The sequence below is a fragment of the Oncorhynchus mykiss genome, chromosome 18 (genome assembly GCF_057628025.1).
Source record: "Oncorhynchus mykiss isolate SJ-2025 chromosome 18, ASM5762802v1, whole genome shotgun sequence".
NCBI lineage: Eukaryota > Metazoa > Chordata > Actinopteri > Salmoniformes > Salmonidae > Oncorhynchus > Oncorhynchus mykiss.
In genome coordinates, this window is record NC_143039.1 from 12542725 (window position 1) to 12560453 (window position 17729).

Sequence of the window (17729 nt, forward strand, 5' to 3'; positions counted from 1 at the left end):
AGAGGCAGCGGGTTAATACCTCACAGTGATTTGGTTAATGCCACAGTAGTCAATACACCTCTATCCTTCTTCTTCACGAAAATAAACTTGAGGAGGCAGGTGAAGTGGAGGGCCGAATGTACCCCTGCCCCAGAGATTCGGAAACGTATGTTTCCATAGCCGCCGTCTCCTCTTGCGACAGGGGATACACGTGACTCCTGGGAAGTGCTGCGTCTACCGGGAGATTTATCGCACAATTCCCCCCCCCCCCCCCCCCGTCGATGGGGTGGTAATTGAGTCAAATCGGTATATTCAGAGGGGATGCGCACGGTGGAGACCTGGTCTAGGCTTTCCACTGTAGTAGCACCGATGGAAACCCCTACTCACCTGGGTTGACACGAGAGTGTCCCGACGGACGTCCTCGCGCCTGCTGCCTCGACTCCCAGAGGAACCTCCCCAGCACCGACCGGCAGTGTGCCCTCTGCGGCCACAGATGGTGCATGGAATGGCCCCGCCTCCGGTCGCCCTAAGTGCAGCACCTCCCAGCTCCATGGGCGGTGGTGCTGGGGGATGGAATTGACAGACCCCGATCTGGATGTCCGCGGGTAGCCAGCACGTTATCCAGCCGGATGGACAGGTCCACCAGCTGGTTGAATGTGAGAGTGGTGTCCCTGCAGGCAAACTCCCGACGGACGTCCTCGCGCAGACTGCACCGGTAGTGATCGATCAGGGCCCTGTCATTCCATCACGAACTCCTGTGCGCTCCTCGTCCCCTGCCTCAGGTGTACGAGACGTGAAATCCCAGTGGTCCAACAAGCTGCTTCTTCCCCCACATAAGGCGTTGGCCCACTCCAGGGCCTTCCCTGAGAATCAGGAAACGAGGGCGATACTTAGCCCGGCAACAAAATACCAGCCATCAACATAGAACTAACACGCACACATACATGTGGGAAACAGAGGGTTAAATACTGAACATGTAATGGATCGGCGATGACTAGAAGACCGGTGACGTCGACAGTCGAGCGTCGCCCGAACAAGGAGAGGGATCGACTTCGGCGGAAGTCGTGGCAGTTCCTCTTATAGAATATTAGCTCAACAGTATTGTGGAGCTCCTGTGCCTAAATATAAACAGTACCAGCACCCATTACAGTCCAAGTCAAGCACTGAATTAGATAATTGAACATATAATATATTTTTAGAGAGTAAGGAAAGTGCCAGAACTGTCAAGACAATAACATTTGTTTCTGTTTCTCATTGTTACTACAGGACTAGAATTAAGTCTGAGGCCAGTAACATCAACAGTAATGACAAACCCAGCCTGCCTCTCTCCTTCCACACTGAGTCCAAACCCACAGTCACTGGGTCCTGATTGTGACAGTGGAGCCCAGTTTGCACTGCAGGATCCAGAGATGGCATCAGTGAAGCTGGAAGACAGCAGTCAAACACTGGAGCTGAATGTCAACATTAAAGATGAAGAAGAGGAGGAGAAGATTGGGAAATCTGTTAATCATGGTAAGAGCAGGTTCTATCTAACTAAGTTTGTTGTTCATTCCAACTTCCCACTGTGTATGAAAAGTTGCAGTAGAGCTGTTTCATGATGAACTGTTTCAATGAGAAGGTAGATGTTATTTCATGCTACTGAGATGTGCATGGTTTGACACCAGCATTGCCAGCATTTGTTTTATTAACTGAGCTATCTGGAGTGATCAGAGAGTAGACTAAAGAAGTGAAGTAGACCAACTGCCAGTGTTTAAAGTTCTATGAAGTGAGTCTGTGTAGTTACTAACTCTTGTGATAGTGAGTGGAGGATGATATGAAATTAGTCTGTGTCGTTACTAACCCTTGTTATAGTGAGTAGAGGATGACAAGCCCCTTTTTTTAGCTTTCATCTCTTACCCACTTTTAGAATAGTTTTATTCCCCTGTATTGTACAGCCTACTGATATGAATACATATGTCACCCGGTACAGACAGAAGAGGACCGGTCACCCCTTTGGGCCTGGTTCCTCTCTGTTTCCTCCAAGGTTCCTGCTTTCTAGGGAGTTTTTCGTGGCCATTGTGCTTCTACATCTGCATTGCTTGCTCTTTGGGGATTTTGGGTTGGTTTCTGTAAAGAACTTTGTTACAACTTATGTAAAAAGAGCTTCATAAAATACATTTGATTGATATGTATATCACACCAATTGACTGGTTGTTCTGATATTGTTCACACAGGAGACCACGTTGAGACATTCTCTATATCCAGAGAGCATCAGCAGGAAGATCACATAGCAAAGAGGTCTCACCACTGCACACATTGTGAGGAGATTTTCCCATTTCTATCTAAGCTAAAAATACACCTAAAAATACACACAGGAGAAAAGCTTTACTCCTGCTCTGAATGTAGAAAATGCTTCAAAACATCAACTAAACTAAAAGTTCATCAGAGAACACACACAGGAGAGAAGCCTTACTCCTGCTCTGAATGTGGAAAATGCTTCAAAACGTCAACTGCGCTAAAAGTTCATCATGGAACACACAGAGCAGAGAAGCCTTTCTCCTGCTCTGACTGTGGAAAGAGTTTCTCTCATCGGGATACCTTAAAACAACATGAACATATACACACAGGAAAGAAGCCGTACTCCTGCTCTGACTGCGGGGCGAGTTTCTCTCATCGGAACACCTTAAAACGCCACGAACAAATGCACACAGGAGAGAAGCCTTACTCCTGCTCTGACTGTGGAAGGAGTTTCTCTCGACTGGGCCACCTAAAAAGACACAAGCGTTTACACGCAGGAGAGAAGCCTTACTCCTGCTCTGACTGTGGATCGAGTTTTTCTCAACGGGGCACCTTAAAACAACATGAACATATACACACAGGAAAGAAGCCGTACTCCTGCTCTGACTGCGGGGCGAGTTTCTCTCATCGGAACACCTTAAAACGCCACGAACAAATGCACACAGGAGAGAAGCCTTACTCCTGCTCTGACTGTGGAAGGAGTTTCTCTCAACTGGGCCACCTAAAAAGACACGAGCGTTTACACGCAGGAGAGAAGCCTTACTCCTGCTCTGACTGTGGATCAAGTTTTTCGCAACGGGGCACCTTAAAACACCATGAACGTATACACAAAGGAGAGAAGCCTTACTCCTGCTCTGACTGTGGGGCGAGTTTCTCTCGACTGGGCACTTTAAAAAAACATGAACGTATACACACAGGAGAGAAGCCTTACTTCTGCTCTGACTGTGGAAGGAGTTTCTCTCAACTGGGTACCTTAAAACAACATGAACGTATACACACAGGAGAGAAGCCTTACTCCTGCTCTTACTGTGGAAAGAGTTTCTCTCGACCGTGCACCTTACAAAAACATGAACGTATACACACGGGGGAGAAGCCTTACTCCTGCTATGACTGTGGTGCGAGTTTCTCTCGTCCGGACACCTTAAAACAACATGATTGTATACACACAGGAGAGAAGCCTTACTCCTGCTCTGACTGTGTAAAATGCTTCAAAACATCAACTGACCTAAAAGTTCACCAGAGAACACACACAGGAGAGAAGCCTTACTCCTGCTCTGACTGTGGAAAAAGTTTCTGTCAACTGGGCAACTTAAAACAACATGAACGTATACACACAGGAGAGAAGCCTTACTCCTGCTCTGACTGTGGAAAGAGTTTCTGTCAACTGGGTGCCTTAAAACAACATAAACGTATACACACAGGAGAGAAGCCTTACTCCTGCTCTGACTGTGGAAAGAATTTCTCTCACCTGGGCACCTTAAAACAGCATGAACGTATACACAAAGGAGAGAAGCCTTACTCCTGCTCTGATTTTGAAAAGAGTTTCTCTCAGGAGTAAGAGAAGCCTTACTCCTTTTCTGACTGTGGGGCAAGTTTCTCTCGTCCGGACACCTTAAAATGACCTGAACATACACACACTGGAGAGAAAGCCTTACTCCTGCTCCGACTGTGGAAAGTGTTTCTCTTGAATGTGCCATTTAAAAAGACACCAAAGGAAACACGAGAGGAGCCTTACCACTGATCTGACTGTAGGAAATGTTAAAACACCAGCTGAGCTTTAAGGTCATTAGAGAAAAGACAAAGGAGAGAAGCCTTATTTCCGCTCTCAATGTGGCAAGAGTTTTTCCCAATTGGGCAATGTAAAAACACACCAACGGATACACACTTCAGAGAAGCCTTATCACTGCACTGACTGTGGGAAGAGGTTCTACAGATTGGGTCATTTAAAAAGACACAAATGTATACATAAAGGATAGGCCTCATCAGTTCTCTCAGACCAGCTAAGATTAGACACTCCACTTAATTCTCATGTCATTAAATAATTGGCAACGTTGAATTTGATCAAATGAAGAAAGTGTAGAACACTATTGTAATCCTATAGTTTCTCACTGTGAGAGAACAATGCAGACGAAAGGGAGCATTATAGAATGTTAGTCTCTCTTTACTGATCAGTGTGCACCTTGTCAGTTTTGGTGTGAGAGAGAATAAAGTAGACGGCACACGTCAAACGTTTGATTTATGACCCTATGTCCGGATGACGTGTGCATGCCCATATTTGGGCATCCGGTAAGGACATCCTGGCGGGAAGTGATCACGTGGTTATGCCCATATGTTCATCCTGTTCCTGTTCTCACGCCTTGGAGTGAGTGCGACAATATGTATATAATGCCTTTGAAGTTGTCATGATGATTGATGTCTAGTGACCTCTTTGAACTGGGGGGGATGACCATTTCAAAGAGTTTGACCCCCCCACCCCCTGTTTTATTGACCTTAGGGTTGTTTTCTATGAAACACGAATGTCCTGGGGTATTGGGGTTGGCAGACGCCTTATAAATAAAGCCCAGAACAAGACATGCGTCCTCAGAACACTAAACAAGATTTTTTAAATCAGCATGGATTTTGTGATCAGTGGCAAAGCTGTGATGACTGTAACAACGGAAGCAGGACCTCGGTTGAAACATCGAGAAAGGGCCAAGTATCAAGCCACAATATACGATGCACCAAAAAAAGCGGTTTCTAAGTGTGTATAGAACCCAAATACCGCCCACAACTACGCTGAAAGATCAAGTGCTGATGTCTAATGGACATCAATCAGGGTATCGGTTTGATTACCTGGCCTGTAGAGTGAACCTCTATACGGTAGCCGAAGGAGAAGAATATACAGACCAGACTTTAGGAGTGGACTACGGGCTTGAAGACTGGACGGTTTTTCGCAAGGTTGTGTGTCACAAACTGAGCCTTATCACCAAGGGGTATAGCTTGTTCAAGGTGCCCCTGACTCCTCAGGAAGAATAATTCACAGGGTGAAAATACAAAGAAAGAATGGACTTCCATGTGGCTACGTGGAGTTCTATTTCGGCAACGAGGAAACCCGCAACCAAAACATTTGTGATGGAGGGGATTTTAGGTTGCGCATGCTTATTCCTTTTCAAATTTGGGATCTAATGGAATTGAAAATGTTCCAGCTGTTGGACGCTCTCTTTGTACATCATGAATCATGTTGTGGATGATTCTGAAGAACTAGAAACAACTTTGTCTAAGATTTTACTTGTTTGAAACACCATTTAATTGTAACGTGTATCATATTTGTTGTTTATATGCTTATATATCGGACATGTGTGTTTTTAAAAGTTCAGCGACACAAGTCTGTAAATTAAAACCAAATATACAGGGTGTTGCATGCTGTGATCGTTGCGAAAACTGGGACATGTATCCTGGAAATAATCCTGAATTGTCTGTATACGTAATACTTGATGCATGAATAAAATAAAAATTCTATAATGAAAATGAAATGTTGTCGTTATTTGAAAGTGGCTCATTAACGTTATTGTACCTCAGAGAGGCAAGAAGGATGGCGGAGCAGATGTTGAAAAACATTTATTATAATCCCTCTAACCCCGGGTCTTATGGGGGTAAGGAACGTTTACAGAGAGCTATAGCCGAAGAAACAGGTAGCCGGTTAAGTGATGCTAAAGTGAATGAGTGGTTATCAGAGCAGGATGCATATACTCTCCATAAACCTGTAAGAAAGGCGGATCTATGTGACATGCAGGTCCTTGCAGATAAAAATGATGGAAATCGCTACATGCTAACGGTTACAGATATTTTCTCTAAAATAGCATTTGTAAGAGGCTTAAATAAGAGCGGGGCAGAGGTGACCCGGGCCTTTGACCCTATCTTGAAGGATGGAGGAGCCCCCAAGAAAGTGCAGACTGATGGCGGAAAATAATTTTTTAATAATGCTTTTCAGAAACTCATGAAGAAGCACAATATAGTACATCAAAAACGACAAAAATACTCTGAAGTATTTTCTAAAAGAACAAGCACCATGGCTCTTTTACACCGCATGTCCTCTGAAGCTGTAAAGACAGAGCTCGATCTTTTCACGCCCCCCTTAACCCAACATTCAAATAGAGAGGTCCAGTTATGTGGAGATAGCCCCACTCTCTGCCATTACAGACAACGGTCCTATATAATTGTTCATACCAGGCCACGGTGACAACTATCTGGACTTCAACAACACCTTGGTGCATTTGCGTCTAAAAGTGACCAAAATAGATGGTACTAATATTGCAGGCGATGCCAAAGTGAGATGACCCAAGATGGCCGTCCGTTCTTTAGCTGTAGCCCCAACTAGGCTTCTCAAGAGGGGCAGGTTTCTTTTTAAACGCAGAGACATAGCTGTTACTTTTTAGGAATGTACGCAGCCGGCCACTCCCATGAGGAGCAGGCTGGTTCGTAGCCTCAGGTGTTCTGGAATATTTGCTTTTAAATCCACGATTAAATAAGAAAATGGCGCTTTGGTAGCGTCCTCATAGCTCTCCATAAAGTAGGATTTCCTTCCCGGGTACATCTGCTGAGCTAGAATGCTAATTTGCAGTTTGTCTCTAGGATTTTTGAACAAAACCATGTAATTGGCGTTCAAGCTAATGCTACGACTATTTTTACCTTGGTGAAACACATTCTGCACCGAGTAAAGCACGGACAGGTTCCTATGATGAGTATATTGGGTAAAAGCTCGTGAAATTTCGGGATGTTCGCTACCTGCAAATAGCATATCGTCCAAAACCAGCAGATTGTTTTTATGAGGAGGGAGAAGTTCATCATCAGACAGGGATTCAGGTTTTCCTTCAACAAACTTGATTTTTATTGTCTTCAATAATTCATCATACAGAGGTTGATAACATGAATAACACCACACAACATTATCAGGCTTTTGAGATAACACATGTTCAGAATTCTCTCAAATACTTTTTACAAAGCAAGTTTTACCACTATTTGATGGGCCTGCGATTTAGGCCGAAAATGGCAGTTGCAAACGGGGGTCAAAATCAGCTACAGCAGTCATTATATCTTAAGCTTTAAGACACACTGGGGGGGCTTGTAGCATAAGTCAGTAGCCAAAGGGCAATGTGGTCCCGTCAGACAATAGCAGTCTCTTGTCATAGACTACCCTGAATCTTTTAGTTAGTGGGGTGTTCCTTAGATGGAAGCCCTTTTTATCCCTAACAATTTTTTTGTAGGAGCTCAACATCTCCAAGTCACTATTCCTGTTGTTTATGAAACCCTCGACCAAGCGTGTGATTGATTCCAAGTTTACACGCGGGGCATTTTCATAGTTTTGAGTCACGCCTTTGGCTTTCAACACCACGTGATTGTCTTTAGTCCTAAAAGCATAGCTTTCGGGTCCACATGAGGACCATTCTGTGATATGGTCACCCTCTTCAAGTTCACTCGTTAAACCACCCAGATAGTCGCCAAGTGGGAGGTTCCAATCACGCATCAAAGAAGAAAGGGGCTCTCTGATCTCCGAACAGCCAGCAAGGCTCACAATACGTGCAATCTACCTTGGCCGAATAACATAGTCATGTACGTGGTCATTTGATTCCAGCCTTGGTTGTAGTGGTGTAATACGACTTGGAAAAACGCCGCCTTTGGATCCACATTTGTTGCATAATGCCCCCTGTCAGTTGGATAGGTAAAAATGTTGTCTGTCCCACTTCCACCTGTTTCCTCAGCCACCACGATTCTAGCCTCGCCCTGATCCTCTTCCTCCCTGCCCGGCCCGGGGATAGCTTGTCCGGCCTGGCTTGTGCTCAGGGTCGTATCCGCCGATACCTGACAATCTGTCAAAGTTGCTTCTTCTGGTATGATGGAACAGCTCGGCCTTGGCTCACTTAAAACGCTAAAAGCCGCTGCTGGTGATGATAAACCTACATCCTCTTCTGGTCCTGCTACATTGCTTGTGCTAGCAATGGCTGCACTTGAACTGCATTTGAAAAAGGAATCTAATTTAACTAATTTGATACCTCCTCTCATCCTTTCTCATTTTTGATCCTTGCTCTTTTGGTCTACACTTTTGTGTTGATACATTGCTGATTTTTAAATCCGTAATTTTCTATTCTCGACATTCTCTCTTTATTTTTCTTTTGCCCGTTGTCTCTTGATAGCTAGCTCAACTGTTGCTTTAAACGATGACAGAAACAACAACGCTTTGGAGAGTATTTTTGCACAATGAATCCCAGAATGCATTTCATTATCTTAACATGGTATTGAATAATATGATTTATTTAGCTAATTAATTAGATGTATTGTCATCAATACACTAAAATATCATGCTGACATGTAGTGACAAAAAAACATTTTGTTGGTGAAACCATCAGTGAGATCATTTATCATATGGCGTAAATTAAAGAAGTAATCGGTGCGATGGACTCGTGTAAACAATTAATAATTGGCCATGGTAGGGTGGAATTAAAATGACATAGGGGGCCTGTGGCTCCGCAGATCCTGGCCCGTCACCGGGCTCATGTACGACACGGGCCCTGGTGCAACCACACCGGCTGAAGCTACGTCACTGGGTGGTATACAGAAGATTTGGTAAAATACCAAGTCCATATTATGGCAAGAACAGCTCAAATAAACCATTTGTAACAGAATTTTAGTTAGTCCAACATAATGCTAGAGCTTTGCTTTCAGCACCATGGAGTGAATCCTTACCACCGCTGCACCTGGCTATCAGCCACAGGAGCCTCGTCTGGCAGCTAATTCACCCTCATTTACTGCCTTTTTAAAAAACATAGCTGATATGGCTGACTTGCTTAAACAAATGTGGTTTCCACTGATTCCTTGTGGATTTGTGTAAGTCGATAAGAACCGCCTAGTTAAATTAAGGTTAAATAACAATAAAATATGTACATGCTAAAATCGCCACCGTAAAGCACACAGGGTGTTCTCTCCTTAGGCCCACCTTCCTTTCTGCATCAGACTCCAGCTTCATATCTGGGGTGGAACATCTACTTCTGAATGTACCATGCTGAGATTCATAATGACATCTCAGATTGAACTCTTTGCAAACAGCAACAGTCTCGTTACAAAGAAGACATACTGGTTTGATATTGGAGAAGTACGATGAATATGGGTGATCAAATCCAACAGGTGTAGTAGACCTTACAGTGAAATACTTACTTACAAGCCCTTAACCAACAATGCAGTTTTAAGAAGAAAAATAATAAATAAAAGTAACAAATGATTAATTAAAGAGCAGTAAAATAACAATAGTGAGGCTATATGCAGGGGGTACTGGTACAGAGTCAATGTGATGGGGCACTTGACTGTCATTCCCAGTCAAGGTAATTGAGGTAATATGTACATGTAGGTGGCGTTATTAAAGTGACTATGCATAGATAATAACAGAGAGTAGCAGCAGCATAAAATAAGGGCAATGCAAATAGTCTGGGTCGCCGTTTGATTAGCTGTTCAGGAGTCTTATGACTTGGGGTTGAAGCTGTTTAGAAGCCTCTTGGACCTAGACTTGGCGCTCCGGTACTGCTTGCCGTGCGGTAGCAGAGAGAACAGTCTATGACTAGGGTGGCTGGAGTATGTGGTGGAAAATCGTCTTAGAAATATAACACTTACAAGAACTTGTGAATTCAATAAAGGCTTTTAATACGATATGAGTCCATCCCACATGCAAATGAAGTTACTTTCCTCAGTCCATCTGCCACCATTACCTTTTAGTTTAAGCTTCCTGTTTGTTCACGCCCAATAACGCCCATATCTGCTTTCGGTTAGGTTATAATGGTGGCGGGACCCTTTCATGTCCTGAAAGTAATATATGTCCAGCTGTCCTATGGGCCTGTGTCTTTGACCTTTGTACTTATGTTTAGCTTGGTGTGCTCTTTGGTATGTTGCCCTTATTAGGACTAGTAGATTGTGTGTCCCTCTGACATTGGTATGTATTATTATTACTGGGTTAGGGTTAAATATCAACATTTAGACATGACAACTCACTACGGAGTTACTGGGTTATTACAGGCTGGCTAAACCGCTCGCTTCGCCTGCGCGCACCCCGCTAAAGCGGGAGTTAATGTCATGTATGCTGAGAAAACATAGGAACAATAATTACATTAATAGGATGTAGAGATGATGTAATCTCGTGTATTTGTTGCTTCTGGGCAAAACAACATGCCAATGATTACATTAAGTTAATGTACATGACTACATTTGTTACATCTGGACATACTAATTACAAGAGTAAGCGGAGAGAAAATGGTAGCAAAAAATGACCAACATATGAAACATGGAGTATACAAACATTAGCTATATTTGGATCAAAACAGACGGACAATTTTGGGCGAAATAAAGTCCTTGATGGATGGACCTGCAAAGCCAGCGTGAAATTCCCATTTAACCGGTAGATGTTGGCTTTTTTCAATGCAGGATTCTACATGCAGGAGTTAGTCGGTAGCGTGGTGTGTCTGGTTTTGGGTAGGGAAATATGGCGAAGCCGAAGTGCTGTTCGAGTCTGGTGGCTCCAAGTTGAGTAAAATTGGTAAGAATGAATTGAATGGAAGACGGAGACGACGAAAAATGGAGCAAACAGGCCAAAAGTTGTAAATGAACATCGGTTTCTTATGGAGTGCGATTCATCAACAATTATGTATTGTTGGGAGATCATTTGAGGTCAGGAAGATGGTAAAGGAGGCATTAGGAAAGGTAGAGTCAATCAGAGTGACCAGTAGTGGTTTTGATTTCATGCGTCTCAGAAGAGCAGAAGGAGAGAGCATTGTTTTTTGGAGCAGGGCACCGATAAAATGTGTTATATCTGGAGTTTCGTTGGAAGAGTGAAGAGTGTCTGCCTACTCATGTGATGCTGCGATATGTAAGCTACGCAGTGAGAGCGATTGTGAATAAACCACTGCAGTTATGAAATTGATAAAATAATGGCCATGTTTCAAGTGTGTACCGACGGAATATTTTTGGTATTTATTAGGATCCCCATTTAACCACTGCAAAAGTATCAAAATTGTTCACTTCTCTCATTGACTTCTCAAACCCATGATTGGTCCGCTTCACAAGCGTTCTCTGAAGTCTCGCGTTGTTTGCGTCTCTGGGTTTAGAAACTGGTAGTGGGGGAACAGGAAATTCCACTCATGCGCACATCATTCTTCACAACAAAGGACACGCCAGAATTGTGCAGTCGAGACCACAACTTCTGTGTACGTTTCAAATGTATTACTACTGGTATGTAATAGCACGTTTTAATATCTTAAGAACATGTCATAACATGCTAGGTAACAAATACGTCAAGTTATTATCACGTTTGGTAGAAGAATTTTTTTTTGCCAAACCGCGTGAGTGAACGTGATCACTTTTTAAAAAAAATATATTTTATTTTTACAATTGACATAGATACTCTGTGTTTGTCTGAGTGGATGTATCTCGTCAAGGTAATCTCATTAAGGATCAAATCATTTGAGATTTCTGGGTTCGTTTAACATGTCGTTTTTGGTTTTGTGTAACGTTAAAATTCACGAGCTGGTAAAATGGCGGCTCCCTCTCGGTCTGCATCAACGGACTTCAGTGCAGGCAGTGAGGGTGCAGCAGAGAGACACCATTTTACGGTTGCACTACTGTTTTGGAGACAAATGTAATGATTATCAGTTTTCTACACGTGTACTAATATTGAGACATTCAGTTGTTTCTGTCTGTCTATAAATGTTACTATGGTGTGAACGGAAATAATATTGTTTTTTGATTGGAATAATACAGGGAAGACCAGGTTATTCAGGAAAATAGTACATAGTGCTGCCTGAAACATACTGCAACCTTGTACTAAATGGTTTTTGAGTCATTTATGTCAATTCAGAAATCTACTATAGATTAAGTTCTGTAGCCTAATATAAAGTGTATACTTTGTCTAATGTGAATGAACTCGTGTTTTGTTGTCAATGCTTAGCTACCAGATCTGTTGAAATGAGATCAGTGCTTGAATTGGACAGGAGCTCACTGGAGCTGAGTACCAGCACCTCAAATTTCTACCGCTTGAGCTCATGTTCCTCTTATAGAGAATAAAGTGCCAGAACTGTCAAGAGTAACTTTTGTATCCGTTTCTATTTATTACTACTGGCCGACTCAGATTAAGCCTGAGGCTGGTAACATCAACAGTGAGGACAAACCCAGCCTGCCTCTTATTGGGAATTTTCCAGTAAATGTGTGCACATTATACATCTTCGAGTAGTCAGCAGAATAAGTGCACTCTATATGTGTCTTGGTCATTAGGCACCATTAAACATGCACCTGTCTTGAGAGTGGGTGTGTCTGTTTATTTTTGTATCATTGCTATGAATGGAATCTATGCCCTAATGTGAAACCAAGCTAAAGTTAGTGCAAGGCAAAAAGATAATGGTGGCTAAATGGTAGAGTCATTAACATAAAGAGGAGTTACGTAAAGGAGGAAAACTATAACAAGTGTATGCCAAGGCTGGAAAGACACTTGCTTCATGAACCAGCTCGGGTTCTATTACTTTGTAATAAAGTCTTTTTGAACTCACAGGCTCCGGTATTTCCACGACACTCTCCTTCCACACTGAGTCCAAACCTACAGTCACTGGGTCCTGATTGTGACAGTGGAGCCCAGTTTGCTCTGCAGGATCCAGAGATGGCATCAGTGAAGCTGGAAGACTGCAGTCAAACAGTGGAACTGAATGCCAACATTAAAGATGAAGAAGTGGAGGAGAAGATTGGGACATCTGTTTCTCATGGTAAGAGCAGGTTCTATCTAACTAAGTTTGTTGTTCATTCCAACTTCCCACTGTGTATGAAAAGTTGCAGTAGAACTGTTTCATGATGAACTGTTTCAATGAGAAGGTAGATGTTATTTCATGCTACTGACTAGGGATACACAATATATCGGTGAACATATCAGGTGTCTAGTTTAACGCTGATGTGCAAAACCGGTGTCAAAGCTGACGTAAATACCTACCTATATAACGTAGGTACAGGACGTAATGAACTCGCGTAAACTTTTGCGACACAGCATTCCCATCCTAGCCCACCATGTCTGCTGTGTGTTGACTTCAAATTCTGGGGTGTGAACTACGTTTCTATGTAAGCGTTGATAGACATGGTAATGGCTTCATAGTATTGGAGAAAAGCTGAAAAAAACTGACCCTCCGTTACATCGTGACGTGTCATGCTGTAACGAACAGCATGCATAAAGCAACTATTTATGTCTTACAATCTCTCTCCACCAGGTGTAGCACTTCTCTCATCGTTTTAAAAACAAGAAATGGACAGTGACGGGGGTAAGGAGAGGATACCTAGTCATTTTTTGCGTCATCATTGCATGCGATCAGCATTCTCAAAGGCGCTGTGAGATCACTTTAGCACTGCCCTAAAAACCCTATTCAAATTCGACACAAACCTTCAAATAGGTATGTAATAAAACATTTATATAAACTCTTATTCGTGTTTTATTGACATTTTAGAGGCGATAAGTTGGACAGATCGAGTGGGGGAAACAGCAATTTTCCCACACAACACCTCTCCTTTTCACTATCACGCATTAGTTTAGCTTCCCCACCTGCCATTTAAAAAAAGACCCCACAGGGCTCATTGCCTGTTTGAATTATGCAGAAACGGGCAGCGTTTGCGTCATGTAATTGATAATGTTGGAAAGGGGAGAAATTGTGCTTTACAATGGTATTGACATTACAGTTGATCTGGAAGTATTACGCTTTTGGGGCGCTAAAATAAGGGTAATTGTACGGACCAAGGCGATGTACGAGTTTACGTGAGTTTACGTTAGCACCAATACAACCAGCCTGAAAACAATAGCTAGGTTGCCACTTGTTGTTCGCCTATTGAAATTGAATTTCAGTTCATGAAAATAAACAGTTAGCCAGCTACTTAACCCTGTTGCCCAAAGCTTCTGTTATAAGCAGCCAACTAGCTTCATCTGGCTAGTGAGGCTCGACCGGACCGGGTTATGTGTTGTGAAGCTAGCCACAATAAGGATTAGCACAAAAGTGGAATTTGCTGTTTTCAAAATAAAGGTATGTCATTGATAGTGATGCAAATTATTACAAATAGTAGAATTATGCCCTACCTTTACTTTGAAAGCTAACTGCAAATTCCACTATTGTGGCTAATCCTTATTGTTGCTAGTTTCACATAGATGGGTCCAACCACCATTAATCAAATAAGAACCGTCTTATAAATTAGGGCTATTGTAGATAATGATACCTAGCTATATAGTTAGCTACCTGACTATAGCTACTGAAACAGATTATGTCGGTTTGCAAAGTTTTTGGGGAAGAACATTGTTTGCATCCATGAGTTAGCTAGCTTTTTTTATGACCAGCATCAGAGCATACGTATTGATGAATCGTTGACATATGAAATTCGAGTGATTGTGTAATCAATGTGTAATAACTACGTAAAAAAAATATGAACGCGTAAAATTATTATGTGACGGCCAGTCATATTCAGGTCCTGATTGGTCAACAAGCTTGTTTTTTGACACGCAAAGACCCAAACGGCGTTCCATAGAAATCCTGGTTGAGACGACGGAACAAATGAACAAGGAAACAGCACAGCAAGTAAGTGAGGAAATAGGTTTTGATTATGTTTTACTGGTAATGGGGACATATGGAAATGCCAACAAAATAACTTTTTGGTGTGTTTGTGTAACCTTTTATTTAACTAGGCAAGTCATTTAATAACAAATTATTATTTACAATGATGGCCTACCCCGGCCAAACCCGGACGACGATGGGCCAGTTGTGCGCCGCCCAATCATGGCCGGATGTGATACAGCCAGGATTTGAACCGGGGACTGTAGTGACACCTCTTGCACTGAGATGCTGTGCCTTAGACTGCTGCGTCCATGTGTGTGTTTGTGTGTGTGTTAACTATTTAACTGTACTAAAATGCATAAAAGGCCGCAAAAAATGTAAATACCCGGTAGCTGTTTTTTTTGTCAAGGAAAATATCGGAATGGGCAAAAAATGTCATATCGGTGCATCACTACTACTGACACTTGCATGGTTTGACACCAGTATTGCCAGCATTTGTTTTATTAACTGGGCTGGAGTGTTAAGAGAGGAGACTAAAGAAGTGAAGTGGACAAACTGCCAGTGTTTTAAAGTTCTATGAAATGAGTCTGTGTCGTTACTAACCTTTGTGATAGTGAGTGGAGGAAAGGTTGCTGGATTGAATCCCCGAGCTGACAAGGTAAAAATGTGATTCTGCCCCTGAGCAAGGCAGTTAAGCCACTGTTCCCGGGGCACCGAAGATGTGAACGTCGATTATGGCAGCCCCCCCCCCTCCACCTCTTTGATTTAGAGGGGTTGGGTTAAATGTGGAAGACACATTTCAGTTGAAATCATTCAGTTGTACAACTGACTAGGTATCCCCTCTCCCATTCAGAAAGTATTTAGACCCCTTGACTTTTCCCACGTTTTGTTACGTTACAGCCTCATTCTAAAAAATAATTAAATAAATAAAAGAGATGTTTTATTTTTGTGTGAAAGCGAGTGATTGTGATCAACTATTTTACAATTCACATAGCTAGAATCTTTTGGTTTGTCTGAATAAATGTACATAATTTCCTCAATGTAGTTTTAATAAAGAATACAAGTATTTGAGCTTTCTGAGTTTGTTTAGCATGTCATTGGTTTTGTGTAAAATTCACGAGCTGGTAAAATGGAGCTGTCCACTCTGTCTGCTCCAACGGACTTCAGTGCTGGTGCAGAGAGACAATTTCATGGTCACACTCCAGTTTTGAAGCTTAATGTAATGATCATCAGTTTTCTACATGTGTACTAATAGTCAGACACCTTCAGTTGCTACTATCTTTATCTATAAATGTTACTATGGTGTGAACGGGAAATACAATTGGTTTTTGATTAAAATAATACAGTGAAGACCAGGTTAACTAAACGTATACTAAATGTGTTTTTGCCATTTATGTGAATTGGGGAAATCTACTTTAGTTTAAGTGCACTTAGTTTGTGTAGACTAATTTTAAAGTGTGTACTTTGTGATATGAATTAGTGTTTTGTTGTCAATGTTTAGCTATCTGATCCATTGAAATGAGATCAGTGCTTGACTTGGACAGGAGCTCACTGGAGCAGAGAACCGGCACCTCAAATGTCACTGTTTGAGCTCATGTTCCTGTCAAGGCTTTGGGTAACTGGTGAAAAGGAGTCAGATGCAGGAGAGTTGAGATGCGTGGACAAGGTATTTAATACACGAAAAAACACGGGTATAGAAACAATACAACGGTCCGTGAAATATACCGGTACCACGAATAAACTGGCGTTCATACAAAGCCCGGCAACAAAATACGAGCCATCAGATGTATGTGTGAAACAGAGGGTTAAATACTGAATCTGTAATGGGGGAATTGAAAACAGGTGTGAAAAAAACAAAACAAATGGAAAATGAAAAGTGGATCGGCAATGGCTAGAATACCGGTGACGTTGACCGCCGAGCGCCGCCCGAACAAGAAGAAGGACTGACTTCGGTGGAAGTCATGACAGTACCCCCCCTTGAGCCGCGCGCCGACACCGGCCTCGGGGACGACCCGGATGGAGACGGTGGAACTCCTGCAGCATCGACGGGTCCAATACGTCCTCCACTGGCACCCAGGATCTCTCCTCCGGACCTTACCCCTCCCACTCCACAAGGTACTGAAGTCCCCTCGCTTGACGCCTCGAGTCCAGTATGGCCCGAACTGCATACGCCGGGTCCCCCTCGATGTCCAAATGGGAGGAGGAACCTCCCGCACCTCAGACTCCTGGAGTGGACCAGCCACCACCGGCCTGAGTAGAGACACATGGAACGAGGGGTTTATATGGTAATCGGGGGGGAAGCTGTAACCTGTAACAAACCTTGTTCAGTCTCCTCAGGACTTTGAATGGCCCCACAAACCGCGGGCCCAGCTTCCGGCAGGGCAGGTGGAGGGGCAGGTGGAGGGTCGAGAGCCCCGGTGTGCCGTGGCGGTCTGTGCCAGTCCTCTGACGCCTCCCGGCCCACTGAAGGTGCACATGAGCGGTGTCCAATGTCTCCTCCGAGCGCCTAAACCAATCGTCCACCGCAGGAGCCTCGATCTGGCACTGATGCACTAGGTGCCAGAACCGGCTGGTACCCCAGTACGCACTGGAAGGGGGAGAGGTTAGTGGATGGGCAATCTCTGGCCAAGGTGTGAACGCCGCCCACTCCCCCGGCCGGTCCTGGCAATAGGACCGCAGAAACCTACCCACATCCTGGTTCACTCTCTCCACCTGACCGTTACTCTTGGGGTGAAAACCTGAGGTAAGGCTGACCGAGACCCCCAGACGTTCGATGAACGCCCTCCAGACCCTTGATGTGAACTGGGGACCTCGATCAGATACTATGTCCTCAGTGCATCTGCCTTAGCGTTCTAGGAACCTGGTCTGTAGGACAGGGTGAAAACAAAACGG

The 17729-nt window shown here is 43.4% G+C and overlaps 1 protein-coding gene across 1 annotated transcript in view; it reads left to right on the forward strand.

The window, feature by feature from the left end:
- LOC110513142 (uncharacterized) overlaps positions 1–17729 on the forward strand; it is a 44392-nt gene that overhangs the window by 20208 nt on the left and 6455 nt on the right. The window contains exons 3-7 of the mRNA XM_090209464.1: positions 1246–1491; positions 2193–3810; positions 7995–8123; positions 11400–11502; positions 12815–13022. Coding sequence (XP_090065590.1) covers positions 1246–1491; positions 2193–3810; positions 7995–8123; positions 11400–11502; positions 12815–13022 — 2304 coding nt within the window. The remainder of the gene's footprint in view (positions 1–1245; positions 1492–2192; positions 3811–7994; positions 8124–11399; positions 11503–12814; positions 13023–17729) is intronic.